The sequence below is a fragment of the Petromyzon marinus genome, chromosome 21 (assembly GCF_048934315.1).
Source record: "Petromyzon marinus isolate PM22_M1 ecotype Great Lakes invasive population chromosome 21, UKy_Petmar_22M1.pri1.0, whole genome shotgun sequence".
Classification (NCBI taxonomy): domain Eukaryota; kingdom Metazoa; phylum Chordata; class Hyperoartia; order Petromyzontiformes; family Petromyzontidae; genus Petromyzon; species Petromyzon marinus.
Genome location: NC_133687.1, coordinates 13,470,087 through 13,487,820, shown reverse-complemented (window position 1 = coordinate 13,487,820; position 17,734 = coordinate 13,470,087). Strand labels below are relative to the sequence as shown.

The following is a 17,734-nucleotide window of genomic DNA, read 5'->3' as shown; positions in this document are numbered from 1 at the left end:
TGGCCTTGGCCTAATTTAATCCATACGTGCACGTCATCGGAATGGAATCGGAAGAAAAAACTGATCTACGATTATGATCTTTCCCTCCTCACTCCGCAGCAGTAGTTAATAAGCCATCATTAATGGGCCAAATGTTCCTTCAGGTGTCGCGATCCATCACCCCTAGCCAGGCACAGATCCTCAAGCGTGACGATCTTTGAGCACCAGGTTGAGGGTGGGCGTCCCCACGTTCGGTCGGGGTTTTGTTCTGGATCTGCTTTTGACACTGGTATGAGAAACCATCCAATATCCTTCGTAACCCCAAATGTTTTATGTCTTCACTTCTCAAGAGTAATCGTTCTTGTTGCGTCTTGAGAATTGAATTCACCTGGAGAATTAACAGGACCAGTTCTGATATGACTGGTCACTGATGTTGGGCCTTGAACCAAGATTCGAACTTGGACCGTGGGGTTTGTAGGGCAGTGCGTAAAAACCACTGCACCATCGCTGCCCACACACGTATACAGCGTGACACACACACACGCAGCTGAGAACAGATGGTGAGTGAGGTGGTGAGCGAATGAAAAAACAACCACACAAACACCAAGACCAAGGCGTTGTCGAAGCTCAGAAATTTATTGGTTGCTCAGGAGCTGGGAGGACCGGTGAGTGATGACATGCACGTGTTTGTCTGTGACAGGTTACGCAGGGTGGAGTGGAGGAGGGATGAGACATGTTTCTTATCAGCTTAGTTGATGTTTTCCAAGCCCTGTGAGAAACACACACACACACAAGGGATCTGCCGTTCAGCTTTTAACAGACAGAAGGGGTGAGTGCCGTTCGCGAGCACCTCTTCAGGCCGGTACGCCACGTGAGGGGGGATGGTGTGGCCAGCACCACGCCTGGCAACTTTTGTCTCCCCGGTGCTGATATTCGTCACGCACCAGGCTACTCATGTAAGGCTGAATTGATCTAGGGGAGGCCCAAAGATCAGATGCCATCGCGCCACTGACGTTAGCTGGTCCCTGCAATTGAACACAAGTCGCTGGCCTCGTAGTGCGGTATGCGAGACAAAACGGTGCTGTCACCGCTCAGCACAACCCAAGCAACGCATGTATGTTCAACTTCTAATGCACCGTACGTAGCCAACTGTGCTAATTGGAAGTGCGGGGGAAGGACTATAAACTAAACACACAAAAGCAGTTCTAAAGAAATGAGTTGTCAAGGCACGCACACACATGCCCAAACGCCTAGACATGTGTAGGAGTGTTGTGGGAAGGAAACAGTGTGGGAAGGTAACACACAGCCACACCTTGGTGGCTACAACCACGTCCGCTATAGCCCCGCCCTCAGTGGTGTATGGGTATAAAGGGTGGGGAGCCAGAGAGCTCGGGGCAGTGTGTTGGGGCCAAGAATGAAGAACCAGTGAAGAAGGAAGGCCGGCTAGATAGACATTGGGATTTCCCTGACCGCTGTCCTTTTAAGGGCCGGCAGGGTAAGCCAGTGGTGCGGCCCCAGAGCCTCAGAGCCGGAGCCCTTTTAAGGGTCGGTCTGGTTGGTGGGGTGCCGTGATCTGTGCTTGACCAGGGCCGGATCAGATAGCCTCCTCTAGCGCCTGTAGCTGGAGGAACTGGGAGCACAGGAGTTAGGCTTGATAGCCTAGGGGGTGTTCCAGCGTGTATACGGGTGAAGGGGCCGTTACCCCTTCCAGTGTAACCCTTGTTAAGTTAAATAAACAGTGCTGCCTCTACTCCACCATCTCCGTGTCCCGTGAACCCACTACACATGCATGCACGGCAAGGCCACACTGAATCTGACAGTGGTGATGGTGACAGAGATGACGGCATTGCAAGCGGCTGTTGATTATTTTTGATGGCGATGATGATGATGGCGACGATCATGGTGAAGGTGATTTTTGTTGATAGTGGCAATTATGGTGATTATGATGGTGATGATAAAGATGGTGATATTGGTTTTGAAGATGATGATGATGATGATGGTGACGTTGCCAGTGCTGGTGGAAGCAATTGCGATGGTGGCGATGATGCTGATGACGGTGATTATTTATGGTGATGACGTTAATAACACTGACGATGGCGACTATAGCAATGACAATGGCGAATTTTTGGTGGCGATTATTTACGGTGACAGTGACAATAAAGACGCTCATGATTATTTATGATGATTCCGGTGGTGACTGGTGGTGGTGATAATATTGACAATGGCGAGGGTGGTGATTATCGTGGTGATAATTGTGCGTGAATTTATGGTGTTGGGAGTGATGGTGATCTTTAATAATGTTGACGGTGGTGACGGTGATGATGATCATCACGGTGGTGGTGTTGATGACATAATAACTTCACGATACACCGCGAGTCGGTGCTGATGATGTTGACGGTGGCGACAGCGATGATGATGATCATGGCGGTGTTGACGATATAATAGCTTCACGATGCCCCGCTAGTCGGTGCTTATGATGATGTTGACGGTGGCGACAGCGATGATGATGATCATGGTGGTGTTAATGTCATAATAGCTTCACTCTGCACCGCTAGTCGGTGCTTATGATGATGTTGACGGTGGCGAAAGCGATGATGATGATGATGATCATGGTGGTGATGATGATATAATAGCTTCACGATGCACCGCTAGTAGCTGCTTATGATGATGTTGATGGTGGCGAAAGCGATGATGATCATGGTGGTGGTGGTGTTGATGATGATGATGACGACGATGATATAATAGCTTCACCTTGCTCTGGTAATAGGTGTTTGTCCCGGACACTCGCGCGTCCCTCTTGAGCATCATGAACCCGAAGGCGTCTGACACCACGCGCTTCTCCTGCCACGGGGGGGGAATTCACGACACATGTCGAAACAGAGTTCAATTTTAACCCTCTACAACTAAGGCCACCCTTTATGTACTGGCTCTGTCTGTCTATCTCGGGTGCCACAGTGGCGATATGTTAACTCCCTCGCCTGGCATACAGGCAGTCGTGGGTTCGATCCAGACCCTGACGCTTGTATATTTGGAGTTTGCATGTTCTCCCCTTGGACACGTGGATTTACGTGCTCTTTTTCAGCAGAGCTATGTGATAGCTCAACGAAGTGGCTTATCACGTGGACATTTATCGCAGCCAAACACTCCAAACGCGTGATGTTGATTCTAAATGTGGAGGGAAAAACCGGGGGACCCGGAGAAAAATCCACACAAATATACAGCTGCAGGCGTCACAGGGTCGCGATCGAACCCACGGCCTCCTGTGTACCAGGCGAGGTAGTTAACATCTCCTAGCCACCTTGATAATGATGAGAGACACAAACTCCACATATACAGCAGCAGGCATCGTCAGGGTCTGGATGGAACCCACGACCTCCTGTACACCAGGCGAGGTAGTTAACATCTCATAGCCACCGTGATGATGATGATGATGAGAGACACACAAACTCCACATATACAGCAGCATGCATCGTCAGGGTCTGGATGGAACCCACTACCTCCTGTACACCTGGCGAGGTAGTTAACATCTCCTAGCCACCTTGATGGTGATGAGAGACACACAAACTCCACATATACAGCAGCAGCAGGCATCGTCAGGGTCGCGATGGAACCCACGACCTCCTGTACACCAGGCGAGGTAGTTAACATCTCATAGCCACCTTGATGATGATGAGAGACACACAAACTCCACATATACAGCAGCAGCAGGCATCGTCAGGGTCGCGATGGAACCCACGACCTCCTGTACACCAGGCGAGGTAGTTAACATCTCATAGCCACCTTGATGATGATGAGAGAAACACAAACTCCACATATACAGCAGCAGCAGGCATCGTCAGGGTCTGGATGGAACCCACGACCTCCTGTACACCTGGCGAGGTAGTTAACATCTCCTAGCCACCGTGGCGTCCTAATGGACCAACGTGCGTGCACACTCCACTGCTGGATGAAGGCCTTTCCACGCCGTACCTAAACCGTGCTTTCACTCCGCTGGTCAGCGCGAGCTGAAGGCGGCGAGCATCGATAGCCCTGGGGTCAATAGACGTTCAGCACAACGACAACCTTTTGACTCCACTGCCCTCTGCTGACCAAGAACGCAGGCCTCGCGGCACGGCCTTGTTGAAGCCTCTCTCCCACGGTCACCCCAATAAACAGGCCCGGGGGCACCATCCTCTGCGCCCCCCGCTCTCACCTTCCACCCGCTGGACGCTCGCTGCAGGAACATGGTGGTGAACCCCGGCACCATGAGCGCGACGGTCATGATGGTCAAGCCGGGCAGGATCTCGTACCACATGGCTCGCGATCGCTGCTGCTGCTGCCGCTACTGCCGCTGCCGCCGAAAGTCGTCGAGGTCTCGCGTTCTCTACACCACCCCCCCCTTGCAGTGACCTTCAACCCTCTACGACGTCATCCGGTACCGCGCGGATGACGTCACTCGATGCCGAGCGGGTGAAGTCACACGGTGCCAAGCGGATGACATCGCCCGAAGCCAAGCGGATGATGTCATCCGATGCCAAGCGAGAGACGTCTTCCAACGCAAGGCGGATGACGTCACCGCCACACACACCCCCCCGTTGGATGACGTCACCACACGCGCCTTGCGAACAGCTGAGTGACGTCACCGGAGTCAACGACGTCGTCACGTTTGTTTATTTATTTATTTGTACTCGGGGAACCAGATGAGCGATTAAGCTCTTTGTCACGGATGTTGTGTTTTTTTTAATACGATAAATAATACATGAGAAACAATACAACAATGTATACTGGAGTAATCCGATGAGCGACGAAGCTCTTTGTCACGGATGTTCACAGCGTTTCTGAGTAAATAAATCATAAATACTGCAATTTGGTGACGTTTCGGGCAATTGTGTTGTCAAGGCCGTGCGCTTCCATATCAATGACGGGAACCCGGCCTCAGAGCTGAGGAACGAAAAAATAAACCTCGCAGTGAGCAGGGTTGTGACGTCGGGCAGAAGCAAAATAAAGATGCGGTGGGGGGGGTTATTTTTTTTCCTGCGTGGCTTTCCCATAACGATTTTGTTGTCACAAAGGTAACAAAAAAGAGAAAAAAAACCCCAACTGGAATAATAAAAAAATATTATTTTACTTTCAAGTGTTGTTGTTCTCCGCGCCACTGACAGGCGGGCATCCGGTCGCGTCACTTCCGTAACTTTCACGCCGTTGTTTTTTTGGCGGGAGAAAGCGTGGTGGGGCCTCGTCCTCTTATTCCCCTCGTCTCCCTCGTCCTCCTCGTCTCCCTCGTCCTTCTCGCCTCCCTCGTCCTCCTCGTCTTCTCTCGTGCCCCTCCCTCCCTGCCGCGGAAGGAAGATGCACGCGTTCCTCAAGGGCGGGAGTTTACCTCAGAAGGAGAAGTCGGCCGCCAAGGAGAAGCCCGGCAGCTGCGAGGCGAAGCGGAGCCGAGCGGTGCCATGGGTGGAGAAATAGTGAGAGCTGTGCAACACCGCCTCCTCACGTGCAACATGTCGCGTGCAACACCGCCTCCTCACGTGCAACATGTCGCGTGCAACACCGCCTCCTCACATGCAACATGTCGCGTGCGTGCAACACCGCCTCCTCACATACAACATGTCGCGTGCAACATCTCACATGCAACATGTCGCGTGCAACATCTCCTCACATACAACACCGCCTCCTCACGTGCAACATGTCGCGTGCAACATCGCCTCCTCACATGCAACATGTCGCGTGCAACATCTCCTCACATACAACACCGCCTCCTCACGTGCAACATGTCGTGTGTAACATCTCACATGCAACACCGCCTCCTCACGTGCAACATGTCGCGTGCAACACCGCCTTCTCACGTGCAACATGTCGCGTGCAACATCTCACATACAACACCGCCTCCTCAAGTGCAACATGTCGCGTGCAACATCTCCTCACATGCAACACCGCCTCACGTGCAACATGTCGCGTGCAACATCTCACATGCCACACCGCCTCCTCACGTGCAGCATGTCGCGTGCAACTTCTCACATGCAACACCGCCTCCTCACGTGCAACATGTCGCGTGCAACATCTCACATGCAACACCACCTCCTCACGTGCAACATGTCGCGTGCAACATCTCCTCACATGCAACACCGCCTCACGTGCAACATGTCGCGTGCAACATCTCACATGCAACACCGCCTCCTCACGTGCAACATGTCGCGTGCAACATCTACTCACATGCAACACCGCTTCTTCACATGCAACACCACCTCCTCACGTGCAACATGTCGCGTGCAACATCTCACATGCAACACCGCTTCTTCACATGCAACATGTCGCGTGCAACATCTCCTCACATGCAACACCGCCTCCTCACGTGCAACATGTCGCGTGCAACATCTCCTCACATGCAACACCGCCTCCTCACATGCAACAGCGCCTCCTCACATGCAACATCTCCAGATTTACCGTGACCGTCAGTGTATCTCGCCCATCATGCTGTGTCCGGGCTCAACGCCGCTTAGCTTTTGAGATCAACGAGATTTTGGTGGTAGGCATTGATCATGATGTTGACGATTGTGGCAACCATGACAACGACGACGACGATGATGATGGTGGTAGTGGTGGTAACAATGGTGGTAACTGTGTTTGTTTCAGCCGGCCCAGGTGTGTGGATGAAGTTGCGCACCAAGAAGAGGTGGTGGCCGTGCTCAAGAAGTCATTGCAAGGAGCCGATGTGAGAAGGGACGCTGTTGGCTCTTAGCGTTGAACTCCTTTCACTCGGGGATTCCTCTACATCACCACTACCTGCATCACCACTACCTACATCACCACTACCTACATCACCACTACCTACATCACCACACCCTGCATCACCACTACCTGCATCACCACTACCTGCATCACCACTACCTACATCACCACTCCCTACATCACCACTACCTACATCACCACTCCCTACATCACCACTACCTACATCACCACTACCTACATCACCACACCCTACATCACCACACCCTACATCACCACACCCTACATCACCACACCCTACATCACCACTCCCTACATCACCACTCCCTACATCACCACACCCTACATCACCACTGCCTACATCACCACTACCTACATCACCACTACCTACATCACCACTACCTACATCACCACTACCTACATCACCACTACCTACATCACCACTACCTACATCACCACTACCTACATCACCACTACCTACATCACCACTACCTACATCACCACTACCTACATCACCACTCCCTACATCACCACTCCCTACATCACCACTCCCTACATCACCACTCCCTACATCACCACTCCCTACATCACCACTACCTACATCACCACTACCTACATCACCACTAGCTACATCACCACTACCTACATCACCACTACCTACATCACCACTACCTACATCACCACTACCTACATCACCACTACCTACATCACCACTCCCTACATCACCACTCCCTACATCACCACTACCTACATCACCACTACCTACATCACCACTACCTACATCACCACTACCTACATCACCCCTCCCTACATCACCACTCCCTACATCACCACTACCTACATCACCACTAACTACATCACCACTACCTACATCACCACTACCTACATCACCACTACCTACATCACCACTACCTACATCACCACTACCTACATCACCACTACCTACATCACCACTACCTACATCACCACTCCCTACATCACCACTCCCTACATCACCACTACCTACATCACCACTCCCTACATCACCACTCCCTACATCACCACTCCCTACATCACCACTCCCTACATCACCACTACCTACATCACCACTACCTACATCACCACTCCCTACATCACCACTACCTACATCACCACTACCTACATCACCACTACCTACATCACCACTACCTACATCACCACTACCTACATCACCACTCCCTACATCACCACTCCCTACATCACCACTCCCTACATCACCACTACCTACATCACCACTACCTACATCACCACTCCCTACATCACCACTCCCTAGATCACCACTACCTACATCACCACTAGCTACATCACCACTACCTACATCACCACTCCCTACATCACCACTACCTACATCACCACTACCTACATCACCACTCCCTACATCACCACTACCTACATCACCACTACCTACATCACCACTACCTACATCACCACTACCTACATCACCCCTCCCTACATCACCACTCCCTACATCACCACTACCTACATCACCACTAACTACATCACCACTACCTACATCACCACTACCTACATCACCACTACCTACATCACCACTACCTACATCACCACTACCTACATCACCACTACCTACATCACCACTACCTACATCACCACTCCCTACATCACCACTCCTACATCACCACTCCCTACATCACCACTCCCTACATCACCACTCCCTACATCACCACTCCCTACATCACCACTCCCTACATCACCACTCCCTACATCACCACTCCCTACATCACCACTCCCTACATCACCACTACCTACATCACCACTACCTACATCACCACTCCCTACATCACCACTCCCTACATCACCACTCCCTACATCACCACTCCCTACATCACCACTCCCTACATCACCACTCCCTACATCACGACTCCCTACATCACGACTCCCTACATCACCACTACCTACATCACCACTACCTACATCACCACTACCTACATCACCACTCGCAAGCACCGTCTCTCTGTGGACCCATCCATACGGTGGCTAGGAGATGTTAACTACCTCGCCTGTTATGCAGGAAGTCGTGGGTTCGTTCCCGACCCTGACGCCTGCTGCTGTATATTTGGAATGTATTCACTCACTGTGGTTGCGTGGATTTTTCTCCACGTCTCCGTTTTTTTCTCTCCACATTTAGCATCATGCATTTAGAGCATTTGACTGCTTTCATTTCCACGTGATCAGCCACTTCGGTGAGCTATCATTCGTTACCAGGTCGATTCTGGAAAAGAGCTATGTAGCTCAGTGGGCCTTATCTGGTCAAATAATTATGGTTTAAATAATAGCTGTGCCTCCGTGTATTTATACCCACATGTACATGTTTACCTAACTATACCTATAATAATTAAGATGAGTTTTATATGTACTTGCATTATTCATGCAAACTGTAGCTCACAATGGCTGCACGAGCCGCAGCACATGGAGGTGGCTATACATATATTTTCTAGCCACTTTGGAGTGTTTATACATGTGGAGTGAAACTGGAGCACCCGGAGAAAACCCACGTGTGCGAGAGGGTAGGACTGTATCCCATGCAAGTGGGACAGATGGAGATTAGTACGCACTTTGCTGTGCCACCTCCTGGCGAGCCAGAGTATGACATCTTGACACCCACGGGAAGGGAGTTTCGCAACATTTGTGTGATGCACCAACCCCTCCCCTCCACATTGCTGGATTACAGGCATTGGATAATCACCGCCCACCACCTACGTACCTGGCTGTATTTGTGCCTGTGCGTGTTTGTACCTGTGTGTGCCTGCCATGTGTACCCATACGCAGTATGTATAGCAGGGCGAGCGGTAGGTGTAGTAGTGGTTAGCGCGCTGCGCTATGAATCCGGCGACCCGAGTTTGGTTTCCGCTCATGGCCAACACCGGTGACGATTGTTTGAACCGGTCTTGGGCCTCCCCTAGCTCGACTCAGCCTCAAATGTGTACCTGGTGTGGTGTGTAAACATTGCCACTGGAGAGACAAAGGTGGCCGGGAATGGTGCTGGCCACCCACCCACTCATGCGCCATGCCGACCTTCATAGGTGCTCACTAACGGCACTTGCTTCTGACAGCCTGTTAAGGTTATACGGGTTGGGGGGGGATCTTTGTTTTGTACGTGCGCGTAGCTGCCCAACCTGCTGTTCTACGGACCGCCGGGTACGGGGAAAACGTCGGCGATCCTGGCAGCGGCACGCGATTTGTTTGGGCCGGAGCTGTATGCGCAGCGCGTGTTGGAGCTCAACGCGTCGGACGAGCGCGGCATCCAGGTGGTGCGACATAAAGTGAAGAATTTCGCGCAGCTCACAGCATCCAGCACTCGCAAAGAGTGAGTGACGGATGGACTCGAGTGGGATTTTGTCCGTTTCTGCCTGTGTGGTGTTGTGCATGTGTGTGCGTGCCTCTGTATCTGTGGGTCATGTAGCCCGCATGCCCAGCCACCGCATGTCCAAGCAGCTTCTGTTTGGCCAGATACATGGGGCTAAACGGGTACGCCATGGTCTGGAGAAGAGATGGACTGATCCGGTTCGGGAGGATGTGGAGCTGAGTGGGCTTGCCAAAAACTGGTACCAACAGTGTCAAGATCGACCTCTGTGAAGGAGGCTCATGAAGCGCGCTACTGGTCAGTGGGAGGCAGTCGCCATCTAAAAATAACAGGGCAGAGGAGTAACGCTCACAACAATGAGCGGAAATAAAATACAGAAATTTGGCACAGTAGGGGGCACAGCTGGTGCATCTGCCAGTTATCTCAATCAGTCAACCCATCACACCTGGGTCTGTCCCTGTCAGCAAGCCTTCAACACTTCACGTGGCCTCGAAGTGCACCTAGCCTGGCACAGGGGCCGTGGTGTCGTTATCACCACTTAGTGGCAAATGGCGGGTGTTGTACCTGTGGGTTCCTATGTGTCCTTGAATATGTGTGTGTGTGCATATGGAGAGCAGTGGCGCAGTGGTTAGCATGCTGCGCTATGAACCCGATGGCCCGAGTTTCATTCCCGATCACGGCCAACATCAGTGACGATTATCTGAACCGGTTCTGTGCCTCCACGAGGTCGATAGCTTTAAATGAGTACGAAGTGTGATGTTTAAACATCACCACTCCGGAGACAAAGGCGGCCGGGCGTAGAGCTGGCCACCCACCCCCGGCCTTCATAGGTGCTCGCTAACACCACTTGCCTCAACAGCCTGCTTAAGGCTATACAGTACAGGGAATTAATTGTGTGTGTGACTGTGTGAGCGAGTGGCTGTGCGTGTGTTTGTGTCTCTTGTCTTTTTTGTGTCTGTACGTGCATAATGGTCCCCGCCCATCCTTGCGTATCCCTCCAACCCCCCCCCCCCTCCCGCAGTGGCAGCCCCTGCCCGCCGTTTAAGATTGTGGTGCTGGACGAAGCGGACTCGATGACATCCGCGGCCCAGGCGGCGCTGCGCCGCACGATGGAACGCGAGACGAAGACGACGCGATTCTGCCTCATCTGCAACTACGTGAGCCGCATCATTGAGCCACTCACTTCGCGCTGCTCCAAGTTCCGCTTCAAGCCCCTGTCGGACGCTGCGCAGGAGCAGAGGGTCAGGCACGTGTGTGACCAGGAAGGGCTCAAGATCGAGCAGGAGGTACGTGTGTGCGTGTGCATGTGTGTGTGAGGCTGGGTGTGCATGTGTGAACATGTGCGAGTGTGTGATGTGGGGAGAGGTAGCGCATTGGTTAGCGCACTGCGCTACTAACCCGGTGACCCAGTTTCGATTCCCGCTCACGGCCATCAACACCAGTGACGAATATCTGAATAGATCCTGGGCCTACCCTACGTTGACTCGGCCTCCAATGAGTACCTGGTGCGATGTGTAAACATCGCCATTAGGGAGACAAAAGCGGTCGAGTGTGGTGCTGGCCACCCACTCCCTCGTGTACCGTGCCGGCCTTCATAGGTGCTCGCTAACAGCACTTGCCCCAACAGTCTGTTAAGGCTATACGGGAGATCTTTGTCTTTGAGTGTGTGAGAATGTATGTATGTTTGTGTGTCTTTGAGGATGGGTGTGTGTATGATTTTTGCACACAGCGTTTTAATAAGTTTTTTTTTGCGTGGAATATTTGCTGGTTTATTCCAGGATGTTTCTGTTACGCGTTGTCGTTTTAAGATGTTCTGTGTTCAAATTTTGTTTGTTGCGGTTGCACCCGACTTAAGAGCCGCATGGCTCACAGGGCTATACCTAATAAATTAAACTTGAAACTTGATGTTCACAGGTTTGCTGAGCATTTCAGTGAGGGGAAACTCATCAGATTAAATAACATCATAGGGCAAGGTAGGGTTGACCCTGCTGCTGCTACTGTTCATCTGTTACTGCAGAGGTGCAGATAATTTAAACATGACCTCCATGTCTGCTTTATTGACCTGGTCAGGGCCTATGATATCATCAATAGGCCAGCGCTCTGGGTTATTCTTCACGCTTTCAAAGTCCCGGACCCTCTGCTCGCAATCATTTAGGACCTTCATGATGGTGTTATACGTGAACTGACTAACCCGTAACATAAGAAAAAGACAAACAGACCTGACACACCTCGTGTTCACCTGACTCCTGACTCATGTCACCAGGCCCTGACGGAGCTGGTAAAGGTGGCCGAAGGCGACCTTCGCCGCGCCATCACCATGCTGCAGAGCGCCGCCCGCCTCGTTGTCGGGGCGACCATCACGCGAGCCATCATCATGGAGATCTCCGCCTCCGTGCCCACCGCCATGCTAAACGCCCTGGTGGAAGCGTGCCGCTCCAGTTCCATCGACAAGATGGACCTGGCTGTCCAGGTGGTGCCCCCTTTCTACCGCTCACCTCTGTATCATCATCATCCTCTTCTGTGCTACCCCCTTCTGGACCCCTTATATACGGACGGCCTCCTGCTCCACCATTCCCCTTGTAGCCCTTCTCATTCTGAGCTACCCCCTTCTGTAATCCCCCTCAACTTCTGCTGTGCTCCCTTTTGTACTCTAGTTTGTATTCCCTTCTGTATTCATATGTATGTAGTCCCCCTTTCTGTATCATTATTTCTGTACCACTCTAAACTAAACTATAAACTATTTTTTTATTTTTACCAGGTAAGGCCACTGATCTATATAGCTCTTTTTCAGAAGCGACCGGACTATCTCAAATGATAGCTCGACGAAGTAGCTTATCACGTGTAAATTTATAGCAGCCAAAGACTCTAAACGCACGTTGATTCTAAATGTGGAGGGAAAACCAGAGGACCTGGAGATACCTTCTGTCATGCCCTCCTCTGTTCTGCCTGTTCAGTCAAGTCCCCATTCTGTACTGCACCCATCTCTTCCACTGCCAATGGTGGCACCGTTACTATTAGCTAGGCACATAGGCACACATGGACACACATCACCCGGGGTTATATAACTTACAAATTTGCCTTTTGAAAATAGTTTGCATCAAACCAGGACCCATATTTAACATCTGCCAGTTCATGAGCATTAGTTTAAGCCAGCCTGACTGCTACTGAAATTATGCACTCCCAGAAGGCTGTGTGGCTGATGGGGATGTGTTAAACATATCTTTATTTTTTGTGGATGTAGGAAGAGGAGGCGTATTGTCTGCTTTGTTACTTTGGGAAGGGGATTTTTTTTCAGTGCTCATCCATGTACAGCTTTAGGTTGTATACATTACACGTGGAATAATGAACACGCATCGTTCAATAAGTCTAGTATTGTGATGAAATTCAAATGCGTGCACGTAAAGATGTATCGTATCATGATTTTATACTTTTTCAACGTTAGGTAATGTTTACGTAAATAATTTACCAAGGAATGCCTCAAATAAGCTCACTCTTTCTGCATAATGTCTTGAGATGTCACATTTAGACACTATTATATCGGGTGGCAAGATGTTAACTACCTCGCCTGGTATACAGGAGGTCATTGATTTGACCCTGATGCCTGTATATTCGGAGTGTGCATGTTCTCGTGGTCGCGTGGATTTTTCTCTGGGTCCTTGAATTTTTTTCTCCGCATTTAGAAACATGCCTTTATAGTATTTGGCTGCTATACATTTCTGACGTGATAAGCCACTTTGTTGAGCTATCATTTGTGGCCAGGTCGCTTCTAGAAAAGAGCTGTATAGCTCAGTGGGCCTTACCTGGTAAGATAAAAAATAGTTTGTTCTCTGCGAGATTCACATTGAGTTGTATTAATGACTGCCGCGTGTCTCCTGTGTGTGTGCAGAACATTTGCTGCGAGGGCTACGCGGCCACGACGCTCATAGGGCAGCTTCACGAGGTCGTGCTGTGTCGTGCCGACCTCTCCGACCGGCAGAAGTCGGCCATCGCCGACAAGCTGGGGGTCAGCAACACACGGGGATTTGCAGGGGACACAGTAACAGAGCACACAGACAGAGATCCCCGGTAGAGACATAGCAAACTGTTGAGGAAAGTGCTCTTAGTGAACACCAATGAAGGCCAGTACACCACCCGAGGGGATGGGTGGCCAGCACCATCCCGGCCACCTTTTCTCTCTAGTGGCGATGTTTACACACCATACCAGTTACTCATTTGAGGCTGAGTCGATGTAAGGGAGGCCCAGTACCGGTTCAGATAATCGTCACTGGTGTTGGCCGTGAGCGGGAATCGACCGTGATCTCACACACACACACACAGACCCACCCACTCCCCGTCTCATACTGGACGCGTCTCTGTGTCCCCCCGCAGGAGGTGGACAAGTGCCTGGTGGACGGAGCGGATGAATATCTGCAGATGCTGGCCCTGTGCTCCGTCCTTATGACGCAGTTCAATCGCCCCGCGGAGTGAAACGCGGCGGCAGCGTCCAGATTGCGTCGCGACATCGCAACGTGCGAAACCCGTGCCACTCCAGATCACACACAAACCTTAAGCCAAGCCTTCTGGATCGAAAAAGTCGAGGGTTGATTTCGTAAACAAGCATTGCGTTGATTCAAGATCGACATAACCTTGCGCCGATTGAATCGCAAGCCTTCCTCCCATTTTGGAATATCACAACTCTCAGGTTTATTCCGTGTCACATTCCGCACACCGTGTGTCGGTTTTTAGAGGGGAAGGGGGCGGGGGGCTGTGGTGAATGGTTACGTTGGGGCCACGTTACTTGGTTTTGGCTAAAGTGAGGACTGTTGATACTCTGTAAAATATAAGACTGTGAACCTGAACGTTATGAACGGCTAAAATAAAAGTGCATTTTGTTGCCGTCGTTTTCCCATGGTCGAATCGCCCGGAATTTGCCTTAAGGGGCCATCCATTTCGTAGGTACGCAAAAATCTGTCAAAACTTGACCCCTCCCTGTACGCACGCGTACTTTTTACAACCCCCCCCCCCCACCTGCGTACGTATGTCTGACGCACCCCCCCCCCCCGCCCCGAATCCTATAGAACGGGCGATATTTATTCCACGCAGAAACGATCAAGGATTAATAATATTAACGTAACGTCATGGGACCTCCTTTGCCAGTACCAAAATATGAGAATAGGTTTTCCTCTTTTTTTCTGGCAACAAAACATGTTAAGATGTTAAAACACCAAACTGAAACCTTTTACAAGGAATCATGTCTGCATTAACCACAATACTTCTCAGAATGCAAAAAAAAAACACTGATAATCTACGTGGCATTGTCTTTGAAACTGATTGGTCCACACCAGAGACAGCTTTCTTTTGAGCCTAGTCTCAAAACGGTGTTAGACCAGAGGACGCCTGTGTTGCGATCGAAACGTCATAATCTTTTGTTATTTATTTGAACCTATCTACGTGACTTTACCAAAAGACCCAAAGAATATGAATTCCTGCAGTCACGAAAGCTTTAAGTCAAGATTCAGATTTCCAGCTCTCTACCCATCTTTAACTATTTAGATCTTGGTCCATCTTCAATATCTGCCTTGTGTATAAACACTCCAATGTGTTTGCCAGTTGTTCCTCCAAACAGATATCTTGAACTGTTTTGTGAACTTGTAATTTAGTTTTTGCCCGAATTTATTTTGAGTCCAACTTTGCAGCATTCTTGAGTGCGTTATTCCATCGATTCCGAGGACTCTTGCCATTGGTCATTACTCAGCAATTTTGACATGGTTCTCTGTCGATGTATTTATTTCTCCAGTCCTGTTTTCATAAAGCATCGTCTCTTGTCACCAAGTAACTTTGTTGAAACCGTGTTTCCCTATCCGACTCTTACAATATATCATTGTCTTCAATACCTCGAAGAGGGGTGAAAACTGACTTAGAAATACAGACCCATTAACCTCTTACCACACAAATTTATTTATATTCTTAGCTCTTTCGGTAAAGACACGTTGAAGGGAAACAATAAAATAATAAAATATATATAAAACAATCAAAATTCTCACGACGTTTCGACCATAACACAAACGGTCATCATCAGGTGTGAAAACCAACGGCAAGAAACATTTGAAAGAAGTGGCGGTTTGCATTTATTTATTTGTTTATGAAGATTTCGCTGGGTGGTGCTGGTTACGCACGTGGCCAGTAATCCAGTCAGCACTGTAGAGGTGAGGGTTGGTGGACGTCGATGAGGAAGCCATACCCTCCCTGGCGGTCCAGACGGTGGTATCAGCAAATGTGGACCCTCACTTCTCCCCCTTCTGTTTGGGGAAGGGTGTTGCCCCCCCCCCCCCTTCGCGAGCGTGGATTTTCTCTGCTGCAGTTTCCTCCCACGTGTAAACAACCATTGGCCAATAACCCCTTGATAAAAAAAGGAACGCAGAGCTTTGGGGGGAAATTTGTAGCCGGCTCACTGCCTCTGCCGCTCGTCTGGTTCCTCGTGCATCTGTGTCGTTCTGTCTTCGAGAGAGCGAATCATATTTGAAAACAGAATAACGAAGAATTCAGATTTGGGAAAGGTTTGTCTACCATTCACTCCATAATAGAGGTTTTTTTTTGGGTTAGATCGCGTAAATATGTGTCAAAACCTGCCACCACCTGACAGCCAACTAGTAAGGGTTGTCACGTAAACAACGTGCCAATTCGTCACTGGTACAGCACACCGGTGTGTTGGAGAGCCAAGCCACAACATTTACAATCTGAGTACGGCGTTTCGCCAGTAATTACAACTGGCTTCATCAGGCGACAGACAGATTTGTGGAGACGTCCACCTGTTTCGTTCCTTATATAGAGGCGTAGATGTGGTGACCACACTTCTTTGCACTTGCAAAATGATGGGGGAGGGGGTATTACTGAGGCAACGTACATGATGCATGTGCATTATGCGAGCCCTTTGAACTTGTCCTTGTCTGTTGTGTTTATTAAAATAGCCCTATCAACGGTAAATCCTACTGAAGTACGTTGCCCTTTGTAGGCATGCATTCAAATGTATTATTTGATGATTCGCTTCTACGCAGCACTAAGATGGTAGCTATCCGAACGGTTAAAGTTATTTTAATTTCTTTCAATTTCGATAGATTCTCTATTGAGTCTTGGCCAGTCGTAGTTAGTTTTGCACAGAACTTCAACATTATCAAAATCAATTGAGTGTCCTTGTTGGCTACTGCTGACAGTTGTATTTGTGAGAATTTAATATTTCTCTGATGTTCTTTTAGTCTCGTGCTGATCATTCGTCCTGTTTGCTCAACATAACATTCACCACACGTGCAGTTAATCCTGTACACACCTATTGATAGCTTCAGTGATACATCTTTTGTACCAGATATTAAATTCTGTATTTTATGTACCTTTTCAAATCTGACTCGTATGTTTTTTTCCAAACATCTGGCAAGTTTATCAGTTACTCCCAAAATGTACGGTATTTTGATCGTTTTAATTACTTGGACCGTTTCCAATGCTCGTGTTATTTTATTTGGGTTTGGCATTCAATGCCCTGTTGATTTGTGCACCATTGTAACCGTTCATTTGCAGCGCTTCTTTAACATGTCGAATTTAACTTCTCAGACTGTCACCATCTGACACTTTCTTAGCTCGATGAATGAGCGTCTTGATAAGAGCAGATTTCTGTGCGGGGTGATAGTGTGTCTCTGCATTCAGATAGGCGTCGGTATGCGTTTTCTTTCGGTAAACACT

At 49.7% G+C, this 17,734-nt stretch overlaps 2 protein-coding genes across 3 annotated transcripts; one reads left to right on the top strand and one right to left on the bottom strand.

Moving 5' to 3' along the window:
• Positions 1-596: 596 nt before the first annotated feature.
• On the bottom strand, positions 597-4,393 carry NDUFA1 (NADH:ubiquinone oxidoreductase subunit A1). The gene is made up of 3 exons (XM_032958301.2): positions 4,172-4,393; positions 2,731-2,820; positions 597-748 (listed from the first exon to the last, which is right to left on the bottom strand). The coding sequence occupies exons 1-3, from the start codon at positions 4,271-4,273 to the stop codon at positions 728-730; spliced, it is 213 nt and encodes a 70-aa protein (XP_032814192.1). The 5' UTR covers positions 4,274-4,393; the 3' UTR covers positions 597-727.
• Positions 4,394-4,806: 413 nt separating this feature from the next.
• On the top strand, positions 4,807-14,899 carry RFC4 (replication factor C subunit 4). 2 transcript variants are annotated; one of them, XM_032958299.2, is made up of 8 exons: positions 4,807-5,030; positions 5,304-5,423; positions 6,592-6,670; positions 9,828-10,027; positions 11,046-11,310; positions 12,288-12,494; positions 13,911-14,027; positions 14,393-14,899. In XM_032958299.2, the coding sequence occupies exons 1-8, from the start codon at positions 4,966-4,968 to the stop codon at positions 14,489-14,491; spliced, it is 1,152 nt and encodes a 383-aa protein (XP_032814190.1). In that variant the 5' UTR covers positions 4,807-4,965; the 3' UTR covers positions 14,492-14,899. The 2 variants fall into 2 exon arrangements, with proteins under 2 accessions (XP_032814190.1, XP_075924730.1); XM_076068615.1 differs by lacking the exon at positions 4,807-5,030 and having other exon boundaries at positions 5,071-5,423.
• The last annotated feature ends 2,835 nt before the right edge of the window (positions 14,900-17,734 follow it).

Coding starts and splice junctions, on each gene's coding strand:
- NDUFA1 (XM_032958301.2), bottom strand. CDS start 4,273: ATGTGGTACGAGATCCTGCCCGGCTTGACCATCATGACCGTCGCGCTC. Junction 2,821..4,171: donor GAGCGTCCAGCGGGTGGAAG/GTGAGAGCGGGG, acceptor CCCCCGTGGCAG/GAGAAGCGCGTGGTGTCAGA. Junction 749..2,730: donor ACACCTATTACCAGAGCAAG/GTGAAGCTATTA, acceptor TGTTTCTCACAG/GGCTTGGAAAACATCAACTA.
- RFC4 (XM_032958299.2), top strand. CDS start 4,966: ATGCGGTGGGGGGGGTTATTTTTTTTCCTGCGTGGCTTTCCCATAACG. Junction 5,424..6,591: donor GTGCCATGGGTGGAGAAATA/GTGAGAGCTGTG, acceptor TGTTTGTTTCAG/CCGGCCCAGGTGTGTGGATG. Junction 6,671..9,827: donor AGTCATTGCAAGGAGCCGAT/GTGAGAAGGGAC, acceptor ACGTGCGCGTAG/CTGCCCAACCTGCTGTTCTA.